The following is a 25,790-nucleotide window of genomic DNA, read 5'->3' on the forward strand; positions in this document are numbered from 1 at the left end:
TATGTGATATAACTAAGGTGGTTAGTGAGGGGCCCAATGACCATCACTCTCCGAGGGCCAGATCTGGTCACTCCATCACAAAGTAAGATTCACATTTTTATTGCCTAAATGTAAAGCTGCTGGTCTCCTTCTGTTTCAGGTGGATACATTGCTCGCAGCCTGGCTGTTGTAGCTGACGCTGCTCACCTTTTCGTGGATCTTTCCAGTTTCCTAATCAGTCTCTGCTCCTTGTGGTTGTCATCAAAGCCAGCAACAAAGACACTGACCTATGGCTGGTACAGAGCAGGTATCGGAATGTAGTCAAGGTCCAATGTCGCAATATTTTCTCTATGTGACCGATCGATGCATCTAGATAATGTTAGTAAAGGGCCAACTGGGAAGCAGCCTGCTGGATCAGAAACCTCCCCCATATGTTCAGTGTGAAATGTTAAATGGGTTTTTTTGGAGACTATTGATGGACTATCCTTAAAGACCATCGCAACTTATCACCTATCCACTGAGGTCCTAACTTTGAGACTACACGAGATCCTATGGGAAAAACAAGACCCCTGATCTTTGGACCAGTGGTATATGGATAGGTGATACTTGGTTAGGAGACACAGCCTTCATTCAATTAATCATCAAGGTGCCGGACCCTCACTATTCTGCTATCGATTAAGGAAATGACATCAATACTCGTTTAACCTAGTAATGATCAATCCTGATCCTTTGGAAACTTCAACCCCTTCAGACGTAATTGAACTTGGAAACTTCCAAAAAGTTAAAAAAGGCTGCTTCTATAGTCTAAAGTTTAGTTTATATGTACTTTACCCTAATGGTCTCAATGACGCCAGTACAAACAATGTGAACCCTGAATCACTTATTTCTATTATGGCTCCTTCCAGCTAATTTTGGGGAAGCCGACCTGCTTACCTCTGCTAGAAGAATGATGTGAAAAAAGGATTTCCACCATCATAATATCAGTGAATAGAACATGTATCTGAATATGCATCTATTTTCCTACAAAAAATTTTGTTTTTATATTTTTATTTCAGAAATTGTTGGTGCCTTGTTATCCATGGTCACCATATGGGTGGTGACGGCAGTTCTGGTCTACCTAGCTTGTGAGAGAATCCTCTACCCTGATTACACCATTGATGGGACAGTGATGCTCATGACATCTGCCTGCGCATTAGGTGCCAATGTAATGTAAGTTGTGGAGCTTTACAGTTTGTTTGGCTTACGGAACTGACATTTCAATTGTCGCGGAATCAAAATTTTATGCAGCGTGTCACCAGTATAACCTTTAGCTCTTCTTTTTTTTAACATTCTCTTTTTTTCTGTTTCTTTCCTTCAATTTCTTTCTTTTCTTTTCTTTTTTCCCTTTCTTTCTTTCTTTTTTCCTTTCTTTCTCTCTCTCTCACTCTTTTTTTTGTCCCTTTTTCTTTCCTTGTTTCTATCTTTTTTCATTCATTTTTCTCTTTTCTACTTTCCTTATTACTCTTCTTTCCCGTTTCACTGTTTTTTCTTTCCCTCTTTCTTTCCTTCTTTTTTCCTATTTCATTCTTTTTTCTCTTTCTTTTCTTCTTTTCTTCATTATTTCCATCTTTTCTTCTTTTGCTCTTTCTTTTTTCTCGTTCTTATTCTTCCTTTCTTCTCTTTTCTTTTCTTCGTTCCCTCTTTCTTTCCATCTTTTCTTCTTTCTTTTGTTATTTCCTTCTTTTGTTCTCTATCTCTTTCTTTCTTTCTATCTTTTCTTCTTTTTTTTGTTCTTTCCTTCTTTTGTTCTCTTTCTTTCTCTCTCTCCCTTTCTTTCTTTGAGTCATTCTTGTTCTCCTCTCAGAAACTGATCTAGGGTAGATTGAGTTCAGGATTTTCGCACCTGGTTTCTCCATTTTTCATTGCACAAGGTTGAAATGAATGGGAAATCCACTACAATATATCCTTATATAAAACATATAAATTTTCCTATGGATTCCATGGCAAATTCTGTAATTGTTTTTTTCAGCTCCAATTTACAGGCCATGTTAATGTACCCTAAATAAATATTCTTGTTTTCATTTCATTAGATATCACTTTCCTTGGTAAAGTGACAACCAAATTTCACTAGAACCTAAGTACACCATGGAATTTAGAATAGAAGTTGGATGAAAACGTATTAATTGATTGCCCTATTAATCCAGTTTCACAAATCCCTAGTTTTTATATTAATTATATAAACCACATAATTATTATTATTATTTATTTATATAGCGCCATTGATTCCATGGTGCTGCACATGAGATTCTCTCCATCCTCTTCCACACATTTGCAATCGTCAATTAGGGTCACCTGGCCACCCTACTACACATCAGCCATAAAATCCAGTAGGTCCTGCATATCCTTCTCTGCTCCATCATTCACCAAATATGCTCCTCCTAGTGGTTTTTCTAGGCAGCGGCCTACTCTGCCTACCTCATTGTTCCACCCCTGAGGAATTTTCATATAGAAAAACATATATGAATTGTAATTATTGTCTTCTATATTGGACTTTTTTATATGGCTGTACATTTCTGCTGGATCAGTGAATATTGGAGTCACCAGATTCTCTTTCCCGCATCAGGAGTAAGAATAATTAGGCATGTTGGATTTCAGCATGCCCAATCCTTTGTTTCTGTGAGAGATAATTGCCCTGGAAAAAAACAGCTTTTGAAAAACATGCTCACTCGCCTGAGCTGAACGTTCACATTTATTGGAAAGCAATCACATTTCAAAATAAAGAAAATAAACCTTTTTTTTGGCATCCCTACTCCCACAAATATCAAAATATAGACTTATTTAACTCACATGGTAAACAGTACAAAGAAAAAAATCAATCGAAATGCCAGAATTGCCATTTTTTGAACATCCTGCGAAAAAATGCAATAAAAAGTGATCAAAACATCCCAAACACCCCAAAATGACATCACACCCCCTCGAAATAACATGAATAAATAACAGCTCACCATACGATTAAAACAAACCCTCATAAAGCTATATCTGCAGAAAAATGAAAAAGTTTCGGGTGTCGAAAAATGGCGACACAAAAGTGATGAATTATTTTTAAACACTAAAATATAACAAGAAAAATTGCTCAGGATTGGAATCGCTGTAATGATTTTGACATGAAGAATCTTGTTACTAGGCCATTCTTATACAACAGTGAACACCATAAAAACAATTCCAGAAAAAAAACAATGACAGATTTTACTTCACCATTCGGCCCACTTGGATTTTTTTCCAGTTTTTCAGAACATCATATGGTAAAGTGGTGAATGATGTTATTAAAAGCTACGACTCATCCTACAAAAGATAAGCCATCCTACAGCTATCTCAAAGAATAAAAAATAAGATCTGACTCTTGGAAAAATGGAAAAAATCTAATAGACAAGTGAAAGTAGTTAAAAATAAATAAATGTAGAAATTTTTTTTTAACTCCTGGACACACATTCCGGTTAACTTTCCAACTTTCTATAACACTTTCTTCCCTCTGTCCAATCCTAAGAATATAACAATTGTTGTGTTTTTGCTCATGACGGCTTCTCCTTGTTTTGACTCGACAGCTTGGCTTTGGTCCTGCATAATACAGGACATGGTCACAGTCACTCCGGAGGTCAACATCAACATATGGCACTTGATTACAAGCCTCAGACTAATGCCAGTATACGTGCCGCTTTCATCCATGTCATCGGAGACCTGTTTCAGAGCGTCAGCGTGCTCATTAGCGCACTCATCATATACTTCAAGGTCAGTTTATATCACACAGAAGCCACAGAATACAGAAGTAGCGGAAGTTTTCCAACATTCCGAGCATTCTCTTTATACTGTTGTGGTAGGGGCCGGGCTAGGGGGGTGGACCACTGCTTACCAGACGAGGCAAAGATGAGACGGAGACAGCTTCCACTTGTAACAGTTCCGGATTTATTTGTCGTCCTCCTGAAGACCACCAAACACGCACCGCAGCTTCTTTACACCACTGTATCGCCAGGCCCGGGTACCTATTCTTCAGCTCCAGTCGCAGTAACGCACCTCGCGGATCTTTCACTGGGGGCTGTCCTAGACCAATCTACCCCCAGCGCTTCACCTGCCCGAGGTCGTCTTCCAATCGGTACCCCCGGGGCCTCGTCTGTCTTGCGGTACGTCGAGTCAGGGTCTCCCCCCCTGGCTGCCTCTTCTCCTTGCCTGTCATGCAGTCCGTCGGGTCAGGGCCACCCCCCCTGACTGTCTCTCCTTTGTCCGTCCCCCTGGCCGAGCTCTTCCCACTTTCTCCGTCTTCTTCTGAGCTCCTCCCGGGACTAAACTCTCCTGGAGCCCCGCCTTCTTCTATTTATCCCCTCTCACAGGGGAATTTCCCACCCGGGCTCCTATCTCCCTGCCCCCATGACTAAGCGGATTCCTAAGCCCTAAGCTGATGTTAAGTCCTGTACTACTCTCCCCTGCCATCTTGTGGTCATTTCACGGTACTGCACTCCCTTTTCTGTCTTTCCCTGCTGTTACCTTTCTAACCTGTCAATCTCTGTCACTAGTGCACAAACCGTCCCCTCCTTCTACCAGTCACGTCTGTCCGTCAAGTCACCTTCCCCACACTGTGATACATGAAAAAGGAGGCAACGTCTCTATAACCAGACACATGATAGCATGCAATCCTTATAATGCAGTATTATATTGGGATTATAGTTAGTATAAGAATATAAAAGGGGATTCACTTTTGTATTTTTTATTTTTTTAATATATGGAAACTTTGGAGAAAAATCTTGTTTACGATATGAGTTTGAGCGTCGCCTGTGACATGGATGCTGCTGCACAAAGCACAGTTTGCAGCCTTTCCTGTGCCTAAATCCTTATTGTTGTTTTTCATCACCCTGATCACAATTTGGAACGATCATCTATATAAATATACATCTGATTTGTCAACACATCCCTTTTTTAATGCCAGGGTGAGGCATCATGGGAAATGTGGCTTCCAGAACTATTGTCGGCATATAGTGATTTTTAGTAAAAGGTTAACGGACAGAAAATAATTATTTCTTTTTTTAGATTGCATGGGTTAAATAAAAAAAACAGTATGCTAATGTTGGCTAAGTTAGAAGGTGTAAGTAATATATGTATGAGTCAATAAAGTTGTAAAGAACTTTTAAGATAATAGCGATATTAATATTGAATAAGTGATCATATTTTTTATTTTAGCCAGAATACAAGATAGCTGACCCAATTTGCACATTTATATTCTCCATTTTTGTGCTGGCCACAACAGTTACTGTTTTACGTGATATTCTGCTCGTGTTAATGGAAGGTAAGTGATGATGTAAAGCTTTGCATTCAAACATTAATAATGAAATAAACTGCAAAATACAAAGCCTTGGATCAATTTTACACCGGTGTCCCAAGCTCAATTTTGTACAGTTACTCCCCATATCAATAAGACCTACTCTTAAAGGGGTTGTCCACTTTCTCAATTATGGACTAGAGAAAGGCTGAAAAAATAGCGGCACTCTCCACTGGTAGCTTAAAACAACATATTTTTATTGAGGGAACATGCTGACGATGTGGAAAGCAGAGCCGAGCGACTTATATTTCGCGTTAAACAAGCTTCTTCCAGCTCATCAGCATGTCCTTATCTGAAAGATGTGTCATCTGTACTCTAATCTCTCATCATTTTTTAATCATGCAAGAGGTTAGACCAGGCGATCAGAGCTGTATCCTTACATCTCATACACTGAGAAGCCTAAGTTACGTATTGTGGGGGCGTGTTCTTTTTCTGCTGTGTTGCTGCTTGCCTATGACTGGGTAGCTCATACAGGGAGAAAAAGTACACGCCCCCAAAACTATATAATAATACCCACATGGACTTAAAAGAGTTTACTCATCGGGTGCACTGATACTTTGATTGAAAATACATCTGCAATGGAGAGGCAAGATTAATATAAAGAATATACATGTATTTTTTTTTCCTCCACTCTGTTACATTATGTGTCCAGTTCAACACAATGATATTGGTAACACGTCCTTTTTAATTAAGCTCAAATTGATGATTTAGAAAAAAAGAACAGCCTGAAGACTATAAGTTCTAAACTTAAGGTCTCCATACACTTAAGATAGCTGTTGACTACTGACAGCCATTCTTGCTAACTCATCCATAAACCAGGACATTTGCCTTGGTTACTCGTGCAAGTTTTTTCAAAGCTGTCAGACAACTCTATCTTATTTCCAGCTTATCCTTTGCAGGAACCAAAGATTGGGCATGTTTAAATCCAAAATGCCCAATGCTATTTTCCCTTGTGATTAGCCATTAGGGAGAGTCTGGTGATCATTATGTCTACTAGATTGTCCGTGGATCCCAATGAAATATTTACCTTGTCCAATGAAGCAAAAATCAATTGATAAGAAAATAGGGTAAGTGATTGAGATGGAACTTTCCCAAGGATAATAAAGTTGTAAAGTAATGATTAGAAAGGGTAAAAATTGCAGAAAATGGACTGAAACCTGAATAAAATGTTGAACCACAGATGACATGAGCTAGATAGATTCAGTTGGTTACGCTTCATTAGAGTGTAGTCCGAAAGCAAAAGGACAATAGCTAAAGTCTGACTGATCCCTCTAGTGGCCATACTCTTCAGTTTAATTAATAGCTGAGTAGTGCACCCCCCAGTTAGCTACAGAAGTGTCACAATAATAGACTGCAGCAGACATCTCATATTTTTGATACCATTTACTAAGACGAGATCATGGGTCTATATTCACAACTTGACACGATTGTTCATTTGACTGCCATGGAGTCCTCAGATAGAGAAGGTCATGTCCTGATAGTGATTAACAACTTTGCCCCACTCCATAAGAACTGCATTTTTAGCAACCAAGATTATAGGAAATTGGTCCAAGGGTCATAGGAAGGGTAAAGAAGGGATAACCAAATAAACCCAGCAATATACTGCAAAAGGGTTCCATTTTGATTTTTGCTCTGGGGTCCTTCTTGTAAACTCATAATGTTTATCAAGTTATTATTATTATAACGCCATTTATTCCACGGCGCTTTACATGCGAGGAGGGGTATACATAATAAATACAAGTACAGTAATCTTAAACAATACAAGTCACGACTGGTACAGGAGGAAAGAGGACCCTGCCCCCCGAGGGCTCACAATCTACAAGGGATGGGTGAGGGTACAGTAGGCGAGGGTAGAGCTGGTCGTGCAGTGGTTTGGTGGATCAGTGGTTACTGCAGGTTGTAGGCTTGCCGGAAGAGGTAGGTCTTCAGGTTTGTTTTGAAGGTTTCCATGGTACTTGAGAGTCTGATATGTTGTGGTAGAGAGTTCCAGAGTAGGGGTGATGCGCGTGAGAAATTTTGTATGCGATTGTGGGAAGAGGAGGTAAAGGGGAAGTATAGAAGGAGATCTTTTGAGGATTGGAGGTTGAGTGCAGGTAAGTACCGAGATACGAGGTCACAGATGTATGGAGGACTCAGGTTGTGGATGGCTTTGTATGTCATGGTTAGGGTTTTGAACTGGAGTCTTTGAGTAATGGGAGCCAGTGCAGGGATTGACAGAGGGGAGAGGCCGGGGAATAGCAGGGGGACAGGTGGATTAGTCGGGCAGCAGAGTTTAGAATAGATTGAAGGGGTGTGAGTGTGATAGAAGGGAGGCCACAGAGCAGGAGGTTGCAGTAGTCAAGGCGGGAGATGATGAGGGCATGGACTAGGGTTTTTGCAGATTTTTTTATTGAGGAATGTACGGATCTGTGAAATATTTTTGAGTTGAAGTTGGCAGGAAGTGGAAAGGGCTTGGATATGTGGTTTGAAAGAGAGATCAGTGTCAATGATAACCCAGAGGCAGCGAGCTTGTGGGACTGGAGAGAGTGGGCAGCAGTTTACTTTAATAGATAGGTCCGTTGAGGGGGTCGTGTGAGATGGGGGAAAGATGATGAATTCTGTTTTGTCCATATTAAGTTTTAGAAATCTAGCAGAGAAGACAGATGAAATAGCCGACAGACATTGAGGGATTCTGTTTAGTAGGGAGGTGATACCTGGTCCAGAGATGTAGATCTGTGTGTCATCAGTATAGAGGTGATACTGAAAGCTGTGATATTCTATGAGCTGTTAAAGAGTATTCCCATTTCATATAATGGCATTCAGTCATGGCCAAAAGTGTTGGCACCCTTGAAATGGTTCCAGAAAATGAAGTGTTTCTCCCAGAAAATTATTGCAATTATGCATGTTTTGTTATACACATGTTTACTTCCTTTGTGTGGATTGGAACAACACAAAAAAATGAGAAAAAAAGGCAAATTGGACATAATTTCGCACAAAACCCCAAAATAGGCCAGACAAAATTGTTGGCACCCTCAACTTAATATTTGGTTGCAGTCCATTTGGAATAAATAACTGCAATCAATTGTCTCCTATCACCATGAATAAGCTTCTTACACCTCTCAGCTGGAATTTTGGCCACTCTTCTTTTGCAAACTGCTCCAGGTCTCTCATATTTGAAGGCACCGTCTCCCAACAGCAATTTTAAGATCTCTCCACAGGTGTTCAACGGGATTTAGATCTGGACTTATTGCTGGCCACGTCAGAATTCTCCAGCTGTCACGAGGATACCGCGCCAGAGAGGGACCAAAAGATTGCGGCGTCTGGTTACATGATCTCCTGCACTTATTAGAATGGCTTCACCATCCTATTAAACAGTGCAGGTTTTCTTTGCTGTAATTGAAAAAGAAGAAAAAGCACTACTTTAACCTTGCACACCACAACAATTATACAAAAATGCAAAATTTATTAATTGACACACAATGAAAAAAAGTGACATAAAACATATTTAAAAACACATGGCCAACCACTCCAGGTCCGCAAAAAAATTTTTTTCAAGAGCTGGTTTGGTTATTCCACATAATCTTTGTTTTTGAGTGCGCTGAATCCGAAAATGATGTCTGTTTTGTCATAAGACATCACGTTTTCTGACAATTTAAGTAACTATGTTAAATAAGACAATACCTCAAAATAAATGAAAATAGACTCATAAAATTAAGTTTTTATTACAAATGTTTCATGAAAATCATTTTTTTAACTGCAATGAGCTCACTAACACACACTAAAATCGATTCTTCTTCCCTGTGAGGCTTCTCTTGGTACATTTACGCTTGTGAGTAGCATCTGTAATGTCTCTCTGAAGCGTCCAACAGTAGTCTGCCATCATTGTAATGCTCCATCTTCCCTGGTATCTTCTTTCCATCTCTTTAATGTCCTGGTGGAATCGTTCACCTTGCTCTTCACTCACAGCTCCCAAATTTTCAGGAAAGTTGTCAAGGTGGGAATGGAGGAAATGCACTTTCAAACTCATCAGGCAACCTAAAGCTTGAAATGCTTTCAGCATTCGTCCGACGATTTTTTTGTAGTCAGGGTCTTTGTTATTGCCTAAAAATTTCTCTACGACCTCTTTAAATGCAATCCACCCTTCTTTTTGAGGATGTGTCATGGTATTGATAAACTCTTGATCAGCTATAAGCCTTCTAATGTCTGGTCCGACGAACACACCTTCCTTCAATTTTGCCTTCTAGAGGCCTGGAAACTTGGTGACCAAGTATTTGAAGCATTCTCCATCTTTTGGAAGTTATTTTACGAATTGCTTCATCAATCCCAATTTGATGTGGAGAGGTGGTAGAAGAACTTTATGGGGAGGAACCAAAGCTTCTCGGAGGACATTTTTTTCACCAACTGTGAGCACCCTCGGCTGCCAATTCTTCTTGGTCCAGTGATTTTGTCGGTCTCGACTGTCCCATAGACACAGAAAACAAGGGTATTTGGTATACCCAGCTTGTTGCCCGAGCAGCATGCACAAGACTTTCAAATCCCCGCACACTTGCCAAACATGGTCTTCATATTTAAGTTTATGAAGAACCAATTCCAAGTTCTCGTAGGTTTCCTTGAGGTGTACGGAATGACCTACAGGGATGGAAGCATAAAAACCGCCGTTGTGGAGTAAAACTGCTTTGAGACTTCTTTTTGAAGAATCTATAAAAAGACGCCAAAGTTTTTCTTGAGATTGCTGTGGGGAATTGGTTTGTATGTTGATCCTTATCCTCTCATATTTGGTTTTCCCTTCCTATACCTCGCTTGTTTCCCACTCTGCTGTTTTGTGAGTATATTTATATGATTATAGTTTTCTTTTATCCCTGTTTGTTAACCCCTGTCTGTTTTCCTATATACTTTGGCCCCTCCCCTCCCTGGGTGTGGGAAGGATTAGATAAGGGTTAAGTTAGGAGCATAGCTAGGTACGAGACCCTGGCATCTCCACCATCCAGGGAACCGGGAAAACCATGGCGCTCCAGTTCAAGGGATTGACACCAGCACTTTGATTCCATACATTTATGGGTGCTTCTTGAAGTATGTTTGGGGACATTCTCTTGCTGGAAGACCCATGACCTAGGATGCAAACCCAGCTTTCTGACACTGGACACTACATAGCTACCCAAATCCTTTGGTAATCTTCATATTTTATGATGTCTTGCACACAGTCAAGGCACCCACTGCCTGAGACAGCAAAAAAACCCAAAAACATATTTGAACCTCCACCATATTTTACTTTAGGCACTGTGTTTTCTTCTTTATAGGCCTCATTCTATTTTCAGTAAACAGTAGAATGATATGCTTTATCAAAAAGCTCTTTCTTGGTCTCATCTGTCCACAAGATCCCTTCCCAGAAGGATTTTGGCTTACTCACGTACATTTTGGAACACTGCATTCTAGTTCTTTTATGTTTCTGTGTCAGCAGTGGGGTCCTCTTGGGTCTCCTGCCATATCGTTTAATTTAATTCAAATGTCGCTGGATAGTTTGTGCCGACACTGATGCATCCTGAGACTGCAGGACAGCTTGAATTTCTTTGGGGCAACATGGTAGCTCAGTGGTTAGCACTGCAGTCTTGCAGCGCCGGAGTCCTGGGTTCAAATCCCATCAAGGATGACATCTGCAAGGAGTTTGTATGTTCTCCCCATGTTTGCGTGGGTTTCCTGCACGTACTCCTCTTTCTGTTCTCCGTGCTTAGTATGGAACACACAGAAACACACAGACACACTATAAAGGTTTGCAGATCGCACCAAATATAAATTATGAGGAGGCGTGATCGTAACCCGGGGTCCACCGTGTGGTGATGGAGGAACCTCAGCTAATAAACAATGATGGAGCGATGCTGCATGCAAGCACTGTAAACACGAGGAGTTAAAAGTCACTCTGAGTGGAAAGAGTGCAAAAGTACCTGCTCGGTTGCTCCACAGAGCGGTAGAATAATGGAGCACTCAAAGCTATACCCTGTTAGACTTCACAGGAGTATAAGTCTAGGCTGGTGGTTGAGCTTTCTCTGACTCTCAGTTGGGACGCCTGGAGTCAGATGCTGAGCCAAGCATGAAACAAAGTTGTTTACCCACAATTTTGGAAAGGTTCTAACAATTTTGTCCGGCTCATTTTGTGGATTTTTGTGTGAAATTTTGTCCAATTTGTCTTTTATTCCTCTGTAATTTTTGTGTTGTTCCAATACACACAAAGGAAATAAACATGTATAACAAAACATGTGTAATTGCAAAAATCTTCTGGAGTATACCACCACATTATGATGGTTTAGGACCACACAGATGCAAAAAATAAAGGGGTTACAACTCTTGTATAGCTGTGTCCTTTATTCCCTTGAATGGGACTGCATTACAGCACAGCTGGGTGACCAGGATGCAACCGTGTAGAGAAAAACAGTGTGGGGTTCACAGAAATGAAAAGATGCTGTAGCCCCTGAATTATTGCGGTCCCAGAGGTTTGACCCCACAAATTAAAAAAATACACCACAAATATTTAAGATGGGAATGCCCATTTTATCTGTAGGTACTGGAAATAACATAAAGCATAGGCCAGGTGATTTTGTCATCTGATCCTATGTTCTTCATGGTGTGTGCTCTCACCCTGTAGAACCTTATAAGAACAGGTAGCTGACATTAAGCTCTATGAGTGGTCGTAAATGGCTGCACATCCAGCTGGAAGAATGTCTCAAGTGGGGTACCACAGGGCTCTGTCCTGGGCCCTGTATTGTTCAACATCTTTATCAACGATTTAGATCAAGGAATTGAGGGTAAACTGATTAAATTTGCTGATGACACAAAGCTAGGAGTGATAGCTAATACTAGAGAAGAGAGAGGAAGGATTCAAAACGATATAAATAAACTGGAGCAGTGGGCAGCAACTAACAGAATTGTTTTTAACAGGGAAAAATGCAAAGTACTACATCTGGGCAATAAAAATGAAAAAAGCATATACAGAATGGGAGGAATAGGGCTAAGCAATAGCACATGTGAAAAAGACTTGGGTATACTAATAGATCACAGACTGAATATGAGTCAACAGTGTGATGCAGCAGCAAAAAAGGCAAATGCAATTCTAGGATGTATTAGCAGAAGCATACAGTCTAGATCACGTGAAGTCATTATTTCCCTCTACTCCTCTTTGGTCAGACCTCATCTGGAATACCGTGTCCAGTTTTGGGCACCACATTTTAAAAAAGACATCAACAAACTGGAGCAAGTTCAGAAAAGAGCGACCAGAATGGTGACCGGTCTGCAAACCCTGTCTTATGAGGAAAGGTTGCAGGATTTGGGAATGTTTAGTTTGCAAAAGAGAAGACTGAGAGGAGACTTAATAGCTGTCTACAAATATCTTAAGGGCTGTCACATTGTAGAAGGATCATCTTTATTCTCATTTGCACAAGGAAAGACTAGAAGCAATGGGATGAAACTGAATGGGAGGAGACAGAGATTAGATATTAGAAAAAACTTTTTGACAGTTAGAGTGATCAATGAGTGGAACAGGCTGCCACGAGAAGTGGTGAGTTCTCCTTCAATGGAAGTCTTCAGAGGCTGGACAGACATTTGACTGGGATGATTTAGTGAATCCTGCTTTGAGCAGGGGGTTGGACCAGATGGCCCAGGAGGTCTCTTCCAACTCTATGATTCTATGATTCTATGACCGATCCATCAGACTCGTTATTACAACTAAGTATCTTACAGGACCTCATTTTGCCCTACAGGAGTCCCCCGTGGGATTAATTACAGCGCTGTAAAGCACAGTATTCTTGCGGTCAATGGAGTAAAATCGGTACACAGCCTACATCTCTTGGCTCTAACAACGAACCAAGTCATCCTCTCAGTTCATGTTGCCACAGGTCAGTAAATGTATTTGTGCATTGAACAAAAGTTCAATTGTTGGCTAATAAAGCCATTTTTTTGTGCTTTTACAGCAATACGTTACCTGTCATTCAACCCTACAGCAGCTTTCACCACAGTGTGCTTTACTGCTGAGACGGCTGCTCGGCTATGAGACTTTTCTATCAGCAAATACAATGGCTGAGCATCTGAGTGACCCGTGTGCCACCGCAAAATATTTGTAGCTGGCGAGGCATCAGTCACTTACGCTGCATAGATGGAGTCTGAAAAGACAACTTCTGTAATAGCGTCCCATGATAAAAGGCGAAAGTAAACTTTATTGGACTGTTCAAAGCATTAAGTGATCATGAGATAGTTATACTATGAGCTCGTCTAGGGCACAGGTTCTCAAACTTTTTCTTTTGGGACTGCACCAGAACGTCCAAGGTGACGTCTAGATCTCGCCATCTTTGATGATTTCTTAATCCAAGCCAAAATTAAAAATCTGTCTGAAATTTCTCTACTTTTGTCTCATTAACTGTACATAATTAATCCTTAAAGTAAAGACATAGCCAATTATTATTTTTGCAAATTTGCCCCCCTCCCTTTCCTTCTTCCATCAATACAGCTATATGAGGGCTTGTTTTTTTGCAGAACCCCCCACAATTCTGACATTGTTTTTTTTGGACGCATGACTCTCAAGGATAGTATACCCAATCTGTATTTTCTTATTACATCGGTGACTTAATAAAGTTCTGAAGTTTCAAAAAAAAAAAGAAAAATTGTTTTGCAGCTATTTTCTAAGTCCCATAACTTTTGTTCGGTTGATGGAGCTTTATGAGAGCTTGTTTTTTTATGTGGTAAGCTGTAAAATTGTGATGATATCATTTTTGGGTACATACAGTGTTTTATATTGCAATATTTTGGTGAGATTTTTCTATAGAAAAATTCCAATTTTTTTCCTCTTCTATGCTATTTATCTTATGGGTAATATAATTTTAAGTTTTGATAGATCAGATTTTTATGCTGCAATACTGAACGATATATTTTTTGTTTGAATTTTTATGTTTTATTTGAATTTTCAGTTTATTTTTTAATTCTCCATAGGGAAATTGAACCTGCAATTGTTTGCTCTCTTGTACTATTTATTACAAGGGTTTCAGTATTTCAATATATAGTGAGACTCACAGTCTTCTCTGAAGTCCAAACCAGTGGTTGGGATTCATAGTTGTGCCAATAGTGCAGTGACGGGGACCTTTAGCAGATCCCTTACGGCAACCAATCAGCACCCTACAATAGCATTTCGGGAGGGCCGATGGGGCATATGCCCCACAAAAATTTCGCTATCTAAATGCCAATGTCAGAGATTTATAGAGTCTCTTAAACAGCAGCGATTGGAGCTAGCTCTGATTACAGCTGTCGGAGGCCTGTGCTGGCTGTATAGCACAGCTGGCACCTACCTTGACCTAATAGTATCTCATAGAGTGGAAAGGGGTTACAGCTGGCATAAAAGAGTTAGTAAGACTGGTAACCCAGATATGGGAAGCTGCCAGAGAAAGATATGCACATCTTATGTCACTTCTGTGAAACTGACTCCCAAGATGACCCTCACCAACATTTAGGGAGCATGTGGGAAGCAGTGGTCTAGATCCATTAGAAAAAGGGCATGCTTTCTTATCCCATAGGCTGTGCCTAATATTGTGGCTCATAATAATCTAACTGATTGGGGCTGGGCGGTAATAGTGAATATGTCCAATGGACAATTATTGCGCAGTTTCTGGGGAAAAAGATCCTTTTAATCTTAGCTAAAATATTATAGTAAAATAAGGTATAGTTCATGCTGGCATCATGGCTTCCTTTGAAAATGTAAGCCATGAAGCTTATTGGGTATGTTGTACTGCAGTGTGTTTTTTAAGGCATGTTCTACATGGGCTAATTACTTTTGTATTTTTATAGATGTGTTGATGCCAGAAATGCTTTTTCTTTTCATTTATCTTATTTCTTTATTTTTAAATGGGAAGTAGGGGGGGGGGCTGATTCAAATTTTTATATTTTTCAAAGACATTCTTTTTTGCTTAATTTTCTTTTCTTTTTTTCAGGCAACGTAAGCCTGTGATACTTTGATCGCTTATACTAAAGTATATACCGTATTTGTCGGATTATAAGATGCTCCGGATTATAAGACGCACTCCCAAATTTTGAGGAGAAAAATAGGAAATTTTTTTAATAAAATGGTGGTGCTTCTTAGAATCCATGCACCTTATTGCTTACCGAGGGTGGTGGCTGCAGTGAAGCAGGGTCCCAGGGTCGCTGCTGGAGGAGGCAGGAGTGGGGTGATGCTGCAGACCGCAGGCTGGGATGAGGGGTGCCCAGTGGTGCTGCTGGGGTGTCCGGCGGTGCTGCTGCAGGGGTCTCCGGTGCTGCTGCAGGTGTTTCCGGTGCTGCAGGGGTGCTCTGCCGACATTTTGTGAAAGGCCAGAGCCCCCGCAGTTTCATGGTTTCCTGTGCGGTGGTCTTCAGGAAAATGGCCACTGGGGGCGGCATATGCGAATATGGAGATCTCGACATCAAGATCTCGGGAGATGAGCTCTTGATGCCGATATCTCATTGAAGACACCCCACCAGCACCGCCGGGCACCCCCTCATCTCAGCCTGCAGCAACGGTACCGGTAAGGTATATACACATTATAAGACGCACCCCCATTCCCCCCCTCAATTTTTGGGGGGAGAAAATGCGTGTTATAATAAAATATGGTACTTCAATCCCTATAGTATTTCAGTATATAGTGTAAATGATGGTTTCTTATTAAGCTCAGCCAGTGGCTCAGCTTCAAAGGAGTACCAAGATCCCTGCCATAAGTACTTTGATTAGATAACCCATAGGCACCTCACTATCATGTCTCAGGGGCGATGGGAGCCAGTAAAACCTTGCACGGTTGATCGCTCCTATTAAATGCCTTAGTCAGTGTTTAATAGCAGTATCTAAACTGTTAAGCAGCAGTGATCAGAGCTAGCTCCGAATACTTCTGGATCAAACAACTGGAATCTGCCACGTGTGGGGTGGCTTTAGCTCTTCCGCCTCCTCTACAATTACGGATGCCAATGTGGACATCCAGTGCTGTACATTTGGATTAGAGAGTTAAATCCTACTTCTAACACATTTCATTACCAAGGACAACATCTGCAAGGAGTTTGTATGTTCTCCCCGTGTTTGCGTGGGTTTCCTCCGGGCACTCCGGTTTCCTCCCACACTCCAAAGACATACTGATAGGGAATTTAGATTGTGAGCCCCATCAGGGACAGAGATGATAATGTGTGCAAACTGTAAAGCGCTGTGGAATATGTTAGCGCTATATAAAAATAAAGATTATTATTATTATTATTAATCTTTCACTATTGATAATTTTTTCAGATGTCTCTGAAGATTCTATGAGAATTTTAAAGGATGTTACCAGGAACATATTTGACAACTTCCCCTTTCATTCAGTCACCATTCAAGTCGAACCAATCGAAGAGCAGAATCCAGAGTGTATGTTTTGTTATGAGCCAGGAGAATGAGCCTAGGCTTCTACAGGTCCCACAAATAAGACCCCAATCTAGATCAGTACTATATTTTTGCAATGTGAACTTAAAAAATATACAAGAAATGGAAATTGACTGCTGTCCACATTGCAAACAATTCTTCCCTTCTATCAAGTACCATGGAAAGATGGTCGGACATACTGGAATGAACCAGAAGCTATATACTCTTCCACTTACTGGGTACTATTATACTGAAAAAGGATTCAGCCGACTAATAGAAAGGCTTGGACGTTTACATCAGGAAGCATCTGATCATACATAATCTCAGATGATTAACATTGACAAATGTTGAGGATGTTTGTCTGATAACATTACACACTGGAATTATTGTACTATTTCTAGGTATTTTTTCATGTGGAATTATACACTTAGGTAGGAAGGATCATCACTGTGCTGCCGCAAGAAGGATTCCAAAAATTGTAGAGGTTTCAGCGTGGTTTATTCTACGCGTTTCAGGGTTCAGGTGACCCCTTCATCAGGCCATACCACAAATATTGTATTCTTGTGGAATTAGGTTCAGATGATCCATCAACCCATGATTGGATATGATCCATTAGACAACTGATGACTAGGGATTATCCATTAAATTAATCCATAACTGTAGATGATCCATTACAAATAGCCAATAACTGGAGATGATCCATGAAGTAACCTATGACTGGAGATAATCAATTACATTTAACTCATGACTAGAGAAGATCCATTAGAAATAATCAATGACTAGAGCTTTTGCATTACAAATAATCAATGACTGGAGATGATCCATGAAATACCGTAAGTGTGCAGAGGATCCTTTAAAAATAAAATGGACTTGATCTATAAAAAAAAACACATGATGGGAGAGGATCCTTTATAAATAAGCTACTGTATGTCTAAAGGTGATTCATTAACTTAAGAATGACTTCAGGTGTGACGGAAGAATAAGTTAATGGGTTCAGTGGGTCCAGGTAATATCTATTACTTCCATTTACAAAGGCATTAGACTATTAAAAAAGGCATTGTAGTTCCAGAGGTGTGACTGTCCCCATGTTCGTAGTGCATGTCTACCAGCTGTTCAAGATTGTTTTTAATTAGCGCAAAATAAAGTTGGTTTCCTTTCCCTCCAAGTTTATTTTGGAGGCACAGGCCTAAAAGAAGTAAATCTGTTTGTATAAGGGCCCATCTGAAGAGGTTGCCTTGTCTTGGCAGGTGGGCTCACAAAATTTGATCAAAATATGTGTAAAGAACCTCACATTTCTATACATACTAAATAATGTAATACTCAATGTTAAATATTCCACATATTCAATGCTTAGCTTTTGCGGAGCGCCATGAATCCTTTTGTGTTTGCTTGACTGTTAGAATACCTTGAGGAAAAAATGAAAAACGTTCCAGTGGTCCTTATAGGAGTTGTCACAAGTTCTCATCTTAAAGTCTGACTCCTGAAATCATCCAGAGACTGTATATCCACACCAAGTGAACATTATGACGGCCTCCTCAGCCATCCGGGTTGTCCGATTTGACATCTACGTTGTTTGTTTGGGTGGTCCTACAGCTGGAAACATATAAAACTTGTTAATGTAATGTAAATGTGCGCCAGCCCATCCTGTGCAGTGAGAACATCTAGAATGTGCATGCGCCGTCTCACTGCGCAGAGAGAAGAACCAACCTGTTATGCACAGCAGGCCGCATAGTTTTGTGCACACTTGACTATTTAGAGACCAATCTACTGCAGGATCTATCCATAGGCAGCAGTGAGAAAAAAATTACTGAGGATGGTGATTCTATGGGGTGAGAACTTTCAGTTGCTTCTCTTTTGCAAAACATTGTCAAGTACACACTTTTCAGCACTTGACTTATGGAGCTGTGACCAAGGTTAAGATGTCTCCTATTACTCAACCTTGCTGTCAACCTCTGTCATAGGATGCATAGCATAAATCATACCCCAACACTGTCCACACACCTTTCAGACACACGGGGTTTTGAGCTCCCGAAATACTGTTTGACTGCCAAAAGGCGCATACTCTCTGAGAGGCGATGGACTCTCTAGAGCAGACAAGTACCAAACTTACTCATGTTATAAAAAATACAGTGTTTACAATAAAGGAGTAAAAAGATAAAAATAAAGTGCCCCACAAATATGCAAAACAGTTATAAAATAAAAATTGAGAAATTACAGAAATGCCTAAATGTTTCAAGCTAACTTTATTCGTCTGTTTCCTTCAGGTTAAGGGAAAGGGTTTATGGATCACATCCGGCTCAGGCTAACCCATCGTCACCCATTATTCACATGTTGGTCCTGGGCTCACATTTCCAGGTCGGCCTAAATTATAATATTGCTATCACAGGTCTGTCACTGGATTGTGAGCTAATAACTGGCAACCACATTGCATATTAAATACCTTATTTCCTCCAACCACCCCTCTCACTATGGTAAATAGGAAATGTCCAGCATGGCTACAAAGGACCATCTGCCCAAGGTTTGAAGCTCAGGCTCACCAGGTAGAGGTATCAGGAAAGACACTCTCTGTAGTCTCAGCGATACCCCCCTCGGTATATGTTTGTGATATGCTAATGTGACTCCAGTCTTAAACTAATGTTATTTGACTGATGTTATCATTTCCCTTACATATTGTATTTGATTAGACTCCTTATTTTTAATTTTGGGGCAATGGGCAATGACTCTGAAGTTGGTGAAAACCCTTTAAGGCCAAAATTGTCTTGATCCTTAAGGGGTTTCAATACATTCAGTAATATTTCACAATTTGTTATGTGTTTATTCTTTGACTAATATTACGTAAAAAAAAAAAGAAAAAAAAATTAGTGTTAGGGCATTTGAATGGGGGCACATTTTTACATTAACAGCGCAAAAACTCTCCATTAATATTAGACCAGCGGATTCAGCCAACACTCTAAGTTATATGGAGGCGCCAGCCAACTAATTGTTGGGGCCCGGGGCAGATATCTATTGGGCATGTTCAATTTTGGAGTGACGATAGATTTGTTTTCCAGGAGACAATCCGCCGATTTGCTGGCGGCTTTCTCATAAAGAACACAGGAGGCGCCTGAGTATGGGAGAGACGGCCGAGATGCATCGTTTGGCCGACAGCCATCTCACGTATATGGGAGCCTTAAGGAAAGCTTTATATATTGGATCCATAAAAAAACCCAAGCACAATATAATAATAAAAAGTCCCCATTAGATGGGATCACCTTAAAGGAGCAAAGCTGCTGAAAATGCTGAAAAAATAAGATTATTTTCTTTAATATTAATGTCATATATAACCCAAGGTAAAAGTGACAAAGGCAACATCTGTTAAGCCATTATAAATAACTTTGAAAGGATTGAGTGTTGCTAGGTGTAAAAAAAAACATAATTAAGTCATTAATTCAGGCGCAAAGTTTCACAAATTGCCCACAAAGTATTCTGTTTAGCCAGCAGGAAAGCATTTAAAATAAGCAATTTAAAGTGCTTGCATCAGTTGCTCAGATCCAAGTGCTCGTAATCTATAGATGTGGAAGCCACGAGGGTCAGACCCATACAAGTATGCAACCAGCTAATGCTTAATGAGCTGAATATAATTACCCACACACAGAGAGTAGCCATAAATATATACAGAATACACATTTCACCCGATTCTTACCGTCTTCGTCAGAACTGGAGATTGTCAGGTAGGTGGAAAATTTCTGCCTTAGCCAAGTGCTACAGTGATCTAAAAGTAAGCAGCTTTAATGACAATTATTGCTCGCTGGACACACACCCTGCGGTCCTGTAAAACATGAGAAAACTGCCCTAAATACCTAAACCACATTCTAATGGCAGGTGCAGTCGAGCGTAGAGGCTCTTGTGGCTCCCCTGAGGCTCAGTCGCCACAGAGGTACTGCACCTTCTCCTAAGGTGTGGTGCCCCACCATCCGGGTAAGGTGGCAACTCCTGACCACACTCCAACACTCACACCCCATACAACAGGGTAGTTCAGCAAAGCCACAATGCGGCTCTTGCTTAGAGTGTAGCAGAGCACCTTTGGTGGCTCCCTGCTTGGAACACGAAACATGCTGGGAGGTGGCTGGAGTTGAGAATACATAAAAGAGTGGGAAGGTTTAGGATTTAAGTCAGTTAGTCAGTCAGTGAGTAGTTAGTCACTCAGAGAGGAGTGAGGAAAGAAGATCCCTGAGAGACGGATGGAGGAAGGAGTGCTGCAGCAGACCTGAGTGACCCGGGTCTGCTGGCACGGGAAAGGAAAGAAGGAGACAGACACTGAACTGAAGCCTTAGCTTCCATAAGAAAGAAAGACAAGTACGGAACGTAGGAGAATAAGAGAACACAGAGCACGTGGGTTAGGAGAGAACCCTGTCTAGAAGTTCTAAGCGCAAGGCCGGGGCCCGGTCCCCGAGTTTGTAAGGACACTAATGGTTCTGCAGCAGACACCGGTGGAGTAGTGGGCTGTAAATGCACTACTCCAATCTAAGACTTGGGGGCACAACAGCAACATGGATAGAGAGCCGGGGCTCAGGAGTAAGGAGTCCCCGAAGCAGGCTACAGCTGTCTGCCATACAAGTAGAGTTCTTGGGAACATCTGTTATGAGGAACTCCAGTGTAACTCAGTACTAGGAGATCTTCACACTAAAAGGTGCTATAAGAGGAGACGTTCAGAAAGGCACATGTTGGCGGAGCGTTGGAAGGGAGCATTCCATCTTGCCTGGAGCTTGACTGAGTCCCTGACCCGGAGGACATGGCACGGAGGCAGGCACCTGTGTGTACTACAGACTGTGAGTAAAGCTTTGGAACTACAAGCCCTGGTGTCCTCCATTGATTCTTGCGCCAACACACTCAGCACCGCTACATCTGGGTACCAGCTTCTACACTGCCTGCGCCTCTCCTCTTCCCCTACATCTACACTGCCCTGGGGCTACAGCTCCACCTGTAGGGAGCTTCACCATCTTGGCTGCAACCCATCACCAGCCCCAGAGGATCTGCAAGCAGCGTCGGCCTAACATCTCACTTGCCGAACACCACAGGTGGCATCACGAACTATTCCATCTAACTACATTCCACCATTCACAATCCCCCCTTTACTTGGGCGCCCAGGGCCACGGTCTGTGTCACTGCTGCTGTGACACATCCCACTGATACCGGCCCGGTCCTGAGTACCCCACAGCCCTGGGAGGGTGACCCACTCTCATTCGAGAGAAATGAGTGTAATCAGACTATGATCCGATTCTCTTGGGTGAGGAGAACATAGAGAACTAAAAATGTCTCCATCTTCTCTTTTCAGTCCAGGAAAATCAGGGGCAGTCTCTGCCTGAGGAAAGTATCGGACATGTGCACGGCCACATACTCTAATACTGGTCCGAGTGCGATTCGATGTTTTGATTAATGAACCCAATACCTCTGACTCCGACAACATGCCCCCTCATTAGAACCAGCGTGAAAATCGCTGGTCTTAAATTGGACCAAAAAGCTTTTGACAGCCAAACAATGCAACATTTTTTTATGAAACCCAATTACAAATAATTTTTTTTGAGCCCAAAATACATGCATTTAAGAAAGAGAACAATTCCCAAAGGTGTCCATATTACTTAACCCCTGTCATGTCAGGATCCGAGAGGTCCCAGGTACTAGAAGGCTTTTTCTCCTGGTCTCCTCCTCTGTTAGGATTACTCACTCTCTTCATCACAGTCACTTTTAATGAAGTCATCTTTCCATGACAAACCTTTAAAAATGTTTATAAGCTGGGGGTGATGCTATTTTGGCACAGAATATATCGGAGGGAAATGATCCAGACGTAGGCTACGATATGCGTGCTTTTAGTGTCCTAGCTGTGCCTCCTAAATGCTGTAGATGACAATATATATGATGTACATCATAGGTGTCATGTCACAAAAAATAAACAATGAATCTTTAAAATATATTTTGTTATGTGAATATGTGAATTTTAGGTTGTTATCATTCATATTCAGATATTTCACAAATTGGGGATTGGCTTCCTCTTCTTCCAACCGGATAATCAGACATTCTTCTATAGATATATTAAACCAAATAACATGGTTATGAAAAAGGTTCTCAAGTACGCAAAGAGCTGCTCAATGTGATGGCACCATATAAGCAAAGAATAAGAAATAATAAGTATATACACCACTTTACACCACCATGACCTGTACATGTTGGCTCGGAGAGAAATTTGCCTCCATAAGACAACCACATCTCTAAATGCTATATAAAAAGAAAAAAAAGTTGCAAGAAAATAAAAATGAAATGATATATTTTACAATAGAAGAACAAGTTGAATCCAGCGAAATCCAGGAAGGGACTTTGTCTTAATGATAAAACATAGCTTATAATGAGCCATTTAAAAATAACAGTGACATTACAAAAGGTTTTTCACCAATGATAGTATCGTGCATAGCAGCATAATACACACAGTGCCGCGTTTATAAAAAAGGCTACTTTCACACATCAGGTTTTCGGCGTCAGGCGCGATCCGGCGTCGTGCCGGAACGCCGGATCCGGCAAATGTTTCGTAAAACCGGATGTGACGGATCCGGTTTTCTGCCGGATCCGTCTTTTTCTTGACAGACAAAACCGGATCCGTCTCATCCGGTTCATCCGTTTTTCTATCCGTTTTTCGACGGATTACGCCGGATCCGGTTTTTAAAATTGACCCTTGTGGCCTTCCGAACGGGATTGGCTACTGGAAAACTATATATAGCATGTTCCTACAGCCCTTCTTTGACAGGTTGTAGAGGAGAAAGTGCAGGTTGGAGAGAAGAGCAAGTTACTGGCGAAGATGGATGTTGTCATTGGAAATATTTTGAAGAATTTGGCGGATTTTACAGCGGAGGCAAATCGTTTGAGGGTGATTGTTCTGGAGAAGGAGAGAGCGAGACAGCAGCGCATCAGGCATCGTAGACGACGTTTGTGGATCCACCCCATCACAGCCAAGAGAATGATGCGTGGGGTCTATTCTACACTCTGCATGGACCTTCGACGAAACCCGGATAAATTTTTTGGATATGTTAGGATGAAAATGGAGAATTTTGATTACTTGGTGGAGCGCATTGCACACCTCATAAGAAAAGCGGACACCTATTGCCGCTTCTCTGTTTCACCCGCAGAGCGTCTGATGGTGACTTTAAGGTAAGCCACATTTATTGGATATGCTCGCATCAGAGCACACTTTCACTGCAATCTTGTTGGTGGTAGTTTGCATCTCCAAGTGTTATAGGTCAGTTTTGGTATGTAATGCTGTGATTTAAAACTAATTTATTGTTTTTTAATTCCCCACAGATTTCTTGCAACTGGAGAATCCCTTTCGTCACTGCATTTCCAGTACAGACTCGGGATTTCCACCATATCTGGAATTGTGAAGTACACATGCCGTGCACTGTGGGACTCCTTAGCTGAAGAGTTTTTACCAGAGCCCACAACAGAGAGGTGGATTGAAATTGCTGACAAGTTTCAACAGATATGTCAGTTTCCAAACTGCTTGGGCGCTGTGGACGGGAAACATATCCGCATTGTAAAGCCAGCTGGATCGGGATCGGAATATTTCAATTACAAGAAATATTTTTCAATTGTCCTCATGGCCATCGCTGACGCGGAATACAAATTTATTGCGGTTGATATTGGGGCCTATGGCCGCTCCAATGACTCTCAAGTTTTCAAACTGTCTGCCATGGGGCGTAAACTGTATGGAAACACCTTCCAGTTCCCACCACCTAGACCGCTGCCGCAAACATCTGGTCCACCTATGCCATTTGTCTGTGTAGGGGATGAAGCCTTCCAGCTGTCAGAACACCTTTTAAAACCGTACTCTAGCAGAGGATTGACAAGACCAAAACGCATTTTTAATTACCGCCTCACAAGAGCAAGAAGAATGGTTGAATGTACCTTTGGTATTCAGACAGCCAAATGGCGGGTCCTATTGACTGCGATCAACCTCAAGACAGAAACTGTGGACGAGGTGATCAAAGAGTGCGTGGTACTCCACAATTTTGTTATCTGCAAGGAACCCATTTCCATTGAGGACACCTCTGAAGAAACCACCTTGCAAGATTACCATGACATTACCACTAGAAGTTCTGTGACGGTTTCAGTAATGAGGGACAATTTTGCACTATACTTTATGTCACCTCAAGGCAGAGTACACTGGCAGGATGACAGAGTGTGAAAGATTTGTGCCCAACCAAACTTGTGTACCTTCTGTACCAACAGTATATACCTTTGCCAACCAAAGTTGGCTATCTTGTTATGGTCTCTATTTTTAGCTTTAGGCCACAGGTGTGTACCTGGTTGTGTTTTATGCAAAGTATTTCACCTTTTAACAAAAGTTGTGTACATTGTTATGAAATCACCAACAATAAACACAACTTTTTAGGTGAAATACTTTGCTTCAAACACAACCAGGAACACAACTGTGGCAAAAAGCTAAAATTTACCCACAGTTATATACCTAGTTTTGAATACCATTTCACCTTTTAAATACCCTGTATTTAACCTTTTTCGCCGCAGAAAGAAATGACAGACAACCAGTGTAAAATAATTTAACTTTTATTGAAAAATGTTTTTTTTAGTAAACTTTTTTAAAATTTTAATAAACTTGTTTAATAAAACTTTGAAACTATAAAACTGAAACCATAAAACTGGTCATTTTTATTTAAATACACACATTATAAATCTGTGTAGTGTGTGGTGGAAATACTGCTGTAGGGGCTGCGGGACACTTCGACACTGGGAGTGTGGAGAGAGGACTGGGATCGTGGTGGGGAAAGAACAGTTAGAGGTGAAGGTGTGGAAAAAACTACAGAATGGGTGGACATGTGGGAAGCAGAAGAGGTGGTGGGTGGTGGAGTGGAGGGTTGGGCAGGGACTGTAGGAGCAGATGATGTTGATGGCAAGTTGTATGGGGAAGGAGTTTGGTACGGGGCAGGTTGCTGGAAGTGGGGAGATGTCTGGTACGGGGCAGGTTGCTGGAAGTGGGGAGATGTCTGGTACGGGGCAGGTTGCTGGAAGTGGGGAGATGTCTGGTACGGGGCAGGTTGCTGGAAGTGGGGAGATGTCTGG

The 25,790-nt window shown here is 41.2% G+C and overlaps 1 protein-coding gene across 1 annotated transcript in view; it reads left to right on the plus strand.

Moving 5' to 3' along the window:
- SLC30A8 (solute carrier family 30 member 8) overlaps window positions 1-19,170 on the plus strand; it is a 31,941-nt gene extending 12,771 nt beyond the window's left edge. Inside the window, exons 3-8 of the mRNA XM_073590229.1 lie at window positions 140-286; window positions 1,035-1,188; window positions 3,561-3,744; window positions 5,185-5,290; window positions 13,051-13,185; window positions 16,578-19,170. Coding sequence (XP_073446330.1) covers window positions 140-286; window positions 1,035-1,188; window positions 3,561-3,744; window positions 5,185-5,290; window positions 13,051-13,185; window positions 16,578-16,723 — 872 coding nt within the window. The 3' untranslated portion in view covers window positions 16,724-19,170. The remainder of the gene's footprint in view (window positions 1-139; window positions 287-1,034; window positions 1,189-3,560; window positions 3,745-5,184; window positions 5,291-13,050; window positions 13,186-16,577) is intronic.
- Window positions 19,171-25,790: the final 6,620 nt, after the last annotated feature.

Source organism: Dendrobates tinctorius, unplaced genomic scaffold (genome assembly GCF_039654945.1).
Source record: "Dendrobates tinctorius isolate UK_male_01 unplaced genomic scaffold, ASM3965494v1 ptg000116l, whole genome shotgun sequence".
In the NCBI taxonomy this organism is placed as follows: domain Eukaryota; kingdom Metazoa; phylum Chordata; class Amphibia; order Anura; family Dendrobatidae; genus Dendrobates; species Dendrobates tinctorius.